Raw genomic sequence first — 3,857 nt, 5'->3', positions numbered from 1 at the left:
CCCCCCAACAGACTTGGTAACTGGACTGTTAAAACTGGCATATATTTATGCTAAAGCTGTTGAAATGGGTATACCAGACGTGCACAATAGACACACTGAATTTCCAAGAGATATGAAAACAAATAGTACAGTTAATCTTACATCATAACTATGATACTCCACTTTCAAAGAACTAGATAATCTTAAATATAGGTTTTCTTCTACTGGTGTCAATGGGAATGTTACCAGCAGGAGCAAAGCATGGTGAGAGAAGCCCTGTCTGTAGCTGTATAAACTCTGGTTAACGCTTGGATTTTGGAATGTGAACTGGTCAGTAAAGGTTCAGGATTGAAGCCACATTCCCAGCTGAGTCAACATCCCCCAACCACAGAGCTCTACCAGCCACTGAATTATCATACAGTAGCCACTGATGCAGGCTGGGAATCAGACTTGCTGAATGAATGCAGAGACCCAGTATGGTAAATCTCATTGACATACAGGTCTAATCTCCAGTGCCATCAAGTCCTTCCACTAATACAGCACTTAAGTGGCAATACAATACAGCTTGCTTTGTTTTAATAGATGATCAAAAGTGTGGAAAATAATGAAAGCCTTGTCATAATCCTCATTTTTCTTCGCAGAAAAGAAAAAAGCTGGACTGTTTGAACAAATCACCAAAACTCATGGAACAATCATTGGCATCACATCAGGGATAGTTTTAGTTCTTCTCATCATTTCAATTCTAGTACAAGTAAAGCAACCTCGCAAAAAGGTTATGGCTTGCAAGACTGCTTTCAATAAAACTGGTTTCCAGGAAGTATTTGATCCTCCACATTATGAACTATTTTCACTAAGGGACAAAGAAATTTCTGCAGATCTGGCAGATTTATCAGAAGAACTTGAAAACTACCAGAAGATGAGACGCCCTTCAACAGCTTCCAGATGCATTCATGACCACCACTGTGGCTCCCAGGCCTCTAATATAAAACAAAGCAGGACAAACCTCAGCTCCATGGAGCTTCCCTTTCGCAATGATTTTGCGCAGCCTCAGCCAATGAAAACATTTAATAGCACATTCAAGAAAAGTAGTTACACTTTCAAACAAGGGCATGACTGCCCTGAGCAAGTCATAGAAGACAGGGTGATGGAGGAGATTCCGTGTGAAATCTATGTTAGAGGAAGAGAAGATACAGCACAAGGTTCATTATCAATTGACTTTTAATTTCCTAGTGAAAGTGGTATCAGTGTATATACAAGATGCTCGTGTATAATGACAGTGTATATATTAAAAGTGTACTATATGCAGCGTGTGAGATGCACACACTTTTAGCTTATTATACTTCATTTTAAAAAAAAAGAAAGTCTTCATAACTAATTCTTGCTGAAAAACGGTGGATTTCCTCCGATCTTTCCAAGCTACCTATCTAGTGGAGCAGTAAGACAGAGACTTTGCATGGAAATTAGAAGTTAAGGATATTGGAAGAAAAAAAAAATCCCACAACTGCTAATCATTGAACACTGGAAACAATGACTACTATTCTCTTCCTCATATCATTTTCTCTTTAGACGTCTGCTTTTCAAGACAATTTTAATACCTCAGTTACATAAATAAAAGTAGTTAAGTGCACCACGGGTATGTCAACATAGGTGTCTTATTGTATTTGTCAAATTGAAAGTAGAGTTAGTGTTAAGTGCCAGTTAAGACTCAAGAATTACGTTACAGCCATCTGTTTCATCTTGCCTACCGTTTATATTGCCTTTAATCATCAGTTCCTCACTCTATGCTTTGTGAGAAATAAGTGTAAAGGATTACTGCCTTTTAAAAATATTCAGTTATATTAATTTTAGTACATTTGGAAATATATAATCTCTGCAGCTTTTGGTTAAAACACAAGTACTCATGTTATTCTAGATGTAGACTTTTACAACAGTTTTCTTTCAAGAAGGTTTAGGATTTTAAAATATTCTGCTATATAATATAGATCCATATGGCTCACTGATTTCACAGCTCTGTAGTTAGAAAGCAATTTTGTTCCTGCGTTTTCCAAGTATTTACATAAATAGACTGTAAAGTACATTTGTCTCTTAAAATAGCTTATTACTCCTTATTGCAGCCAATCTTCCCTACTGAAATCAGTGATGATACTTTTAGCTCATGTCCTACTTGCCTGAAGAGAACTGCTCTGAGGTCTGATTACCAGGTGTAAGAAGATATTGGAAAAAAAGAGAAATTGCAAAGCAACTCTTATTAATCTTTATGTAACTCTTCTTGTGCCCCTTGTTTCCACTTGCAAAATTGCACATTTCATACCTTTTTTAACGGTGGTTTGGACCTAATTTTAAAATTTTTACAATACAGAAAATTTTTTAAAATATAACAATTCTCATTGTGGTTTTTAAACTTTTTATATAGTTTGATACTGTACAGATTATTTATTAAATCAAAATCTAGCACCTGTACAGCAGGCTTGTTTCAGTGTCCATATTAGCAGCTCTGAACAACATGCAGTGGCTGCTGCATACATCGCAATTTGCCAAAAATACTTAATATGAATTCCACATTAGCCTACATTTTATTCCCTGGTTTGTTTGGGTTTATTTTGGTATTTTTGTTACAGGAAACCTTTCACTAAACATGACCTACCAGCTTGCACTGGTCATATCCTTTATTTACAAACATATGTAAAACCATGTTTGTTGTGCTGACTGTAGTACACACAAAAAAATAGTATGAACTTAGCCACTGAAAAATCTTGTCTTTAAAATAAAAGATGAACAACAGCTGTTATCACAGATTTTCATTAGAATGACAAAGAAAAAGAATTATTTTACAAATGCTTAGAATGTAAGAAGTTTAAAGAACAAAAAAAGAAAGGGGGAATTGAATATCTTCAGCTCTTCCCAACTTCAAAATTAACCATGTCTGATGTCTAGACAGAATTTCATCAGAAGCTCATAGATCAGACCCCTAAGGCTGTATCCTGGTGTCTGTTTTTGTGCTGGTCCCAGAATGTATTTCAATTTGAAAGAATGAAAATGGGCATTATTTTTAGATGCACTTCATGCAGAAAATAAGTGTTAAAAAAAACCTAGTTAATTTTTACTTGAAAATTTTTGAGTATTTAATTAAAACATTACTTGACAGATTTCATTTACCTCTCATTGATTTCAGTAATAAATATCTCACCATGACCTGTATGATACAGAATGTTATTTGTGACAGTCTATTAGTTCCAGATTCTTTCAACAAGTAATATGTAGTTTTACACAGGTCATTTCTGTCCATATAACTCTTGTAAGTACTAGGTTTGCATGATTAAATTTTCTTTTTAAGGTATATTTGTCCATGTGATAAAAATAATGTGATCCCTATTCTTTCCTAAGTTATGTTGTCTTTGAACAGTAAAGCTGTAAAAATAAAACAAATGGCAAGCCTGCAAAGCCCAAGTCTGTGGAGAAAAGGGAAAAAGCTCTATTGAAGAAGTCCCCAAATGCACTGAATAATATTTTAGTCTTAATTGTAACTTTTTCATTACATGGTCAGAACACAACTGGGTTTTGGCAGCCCTGGAGCATATAGGTGAGCTCCCATGTCTTCTGTGTATAAATTTTTCCAATATCCCCAAGCCCAGCTCTATGATCTTTGCTTTTCCCCCTTCCTTGCTTTCTAATCTTTTTTTTTTTTTTTTTTTTTTTTTTTTTTTTTTTTTTTTTTTTTTTTTTTTTGTCTTTAGCATAAATAAAAAATAAAAGCAAAATACTCCTGCCTAGTTAGCACCTGCTCCCAATTCCCAATACAGAGCAAAATCTGTCCTGGAGGGAGGTTTTCAGTGTTTCTGTAATAGCAGCCCCAGCCCTTACTGTGACAATAGCAGTAC

At 35.0% G+C, this 3,857-nt stretch overlaps 1 protein-coding gene across 2 annotated transcripts in view; it reads left to right on the top strand.

Moving 5' to 3' along the window:
* Nucleotides 1–3,416, top strand: part of NETO2 (neuropilin and tolloid like 2) — a 19,685-nt gene extending 16,269 nt beyond the window's left edge. For both annotated transcript variants that reach the window (XM_014942455.1, XM_014942454.1), the window contains exon 8: nt 621–3,416. In XM_014942455.1, the coding sequence (XP_014797941.1) occupies nt 621–1,201 (581 nt within the window). In that variant the 3' untranslated portion in view covers nt 1,202–3,416. The remainder of the gene's footprint in view (nt 1–620) is intronic.
* The last annotated feature ends 441 nt before the right edge of the window (nt 3,417–3,857 follow it).

The sequence above is a fragment of the Calidris pugnax genome, unplaced genomic scaffold (genome assembly GCF_001431845.1).
Source record: "Calidris pugnax isolate Ruff unplaced genomic scaffold, ASM143184v1 scaffold28, whole genome shotgun sequence".
NCBI lineage: Eukaryota > Metazoa > Chordata > Aves > Charadriiformes > Scolopacidae > Calidris > Calidris pugnax.
The sequence above is the reverse complement of the archived record's forward strand: the minus strand, read 5'-3'. Positions and strand labels throughout refer to the sequence as shown.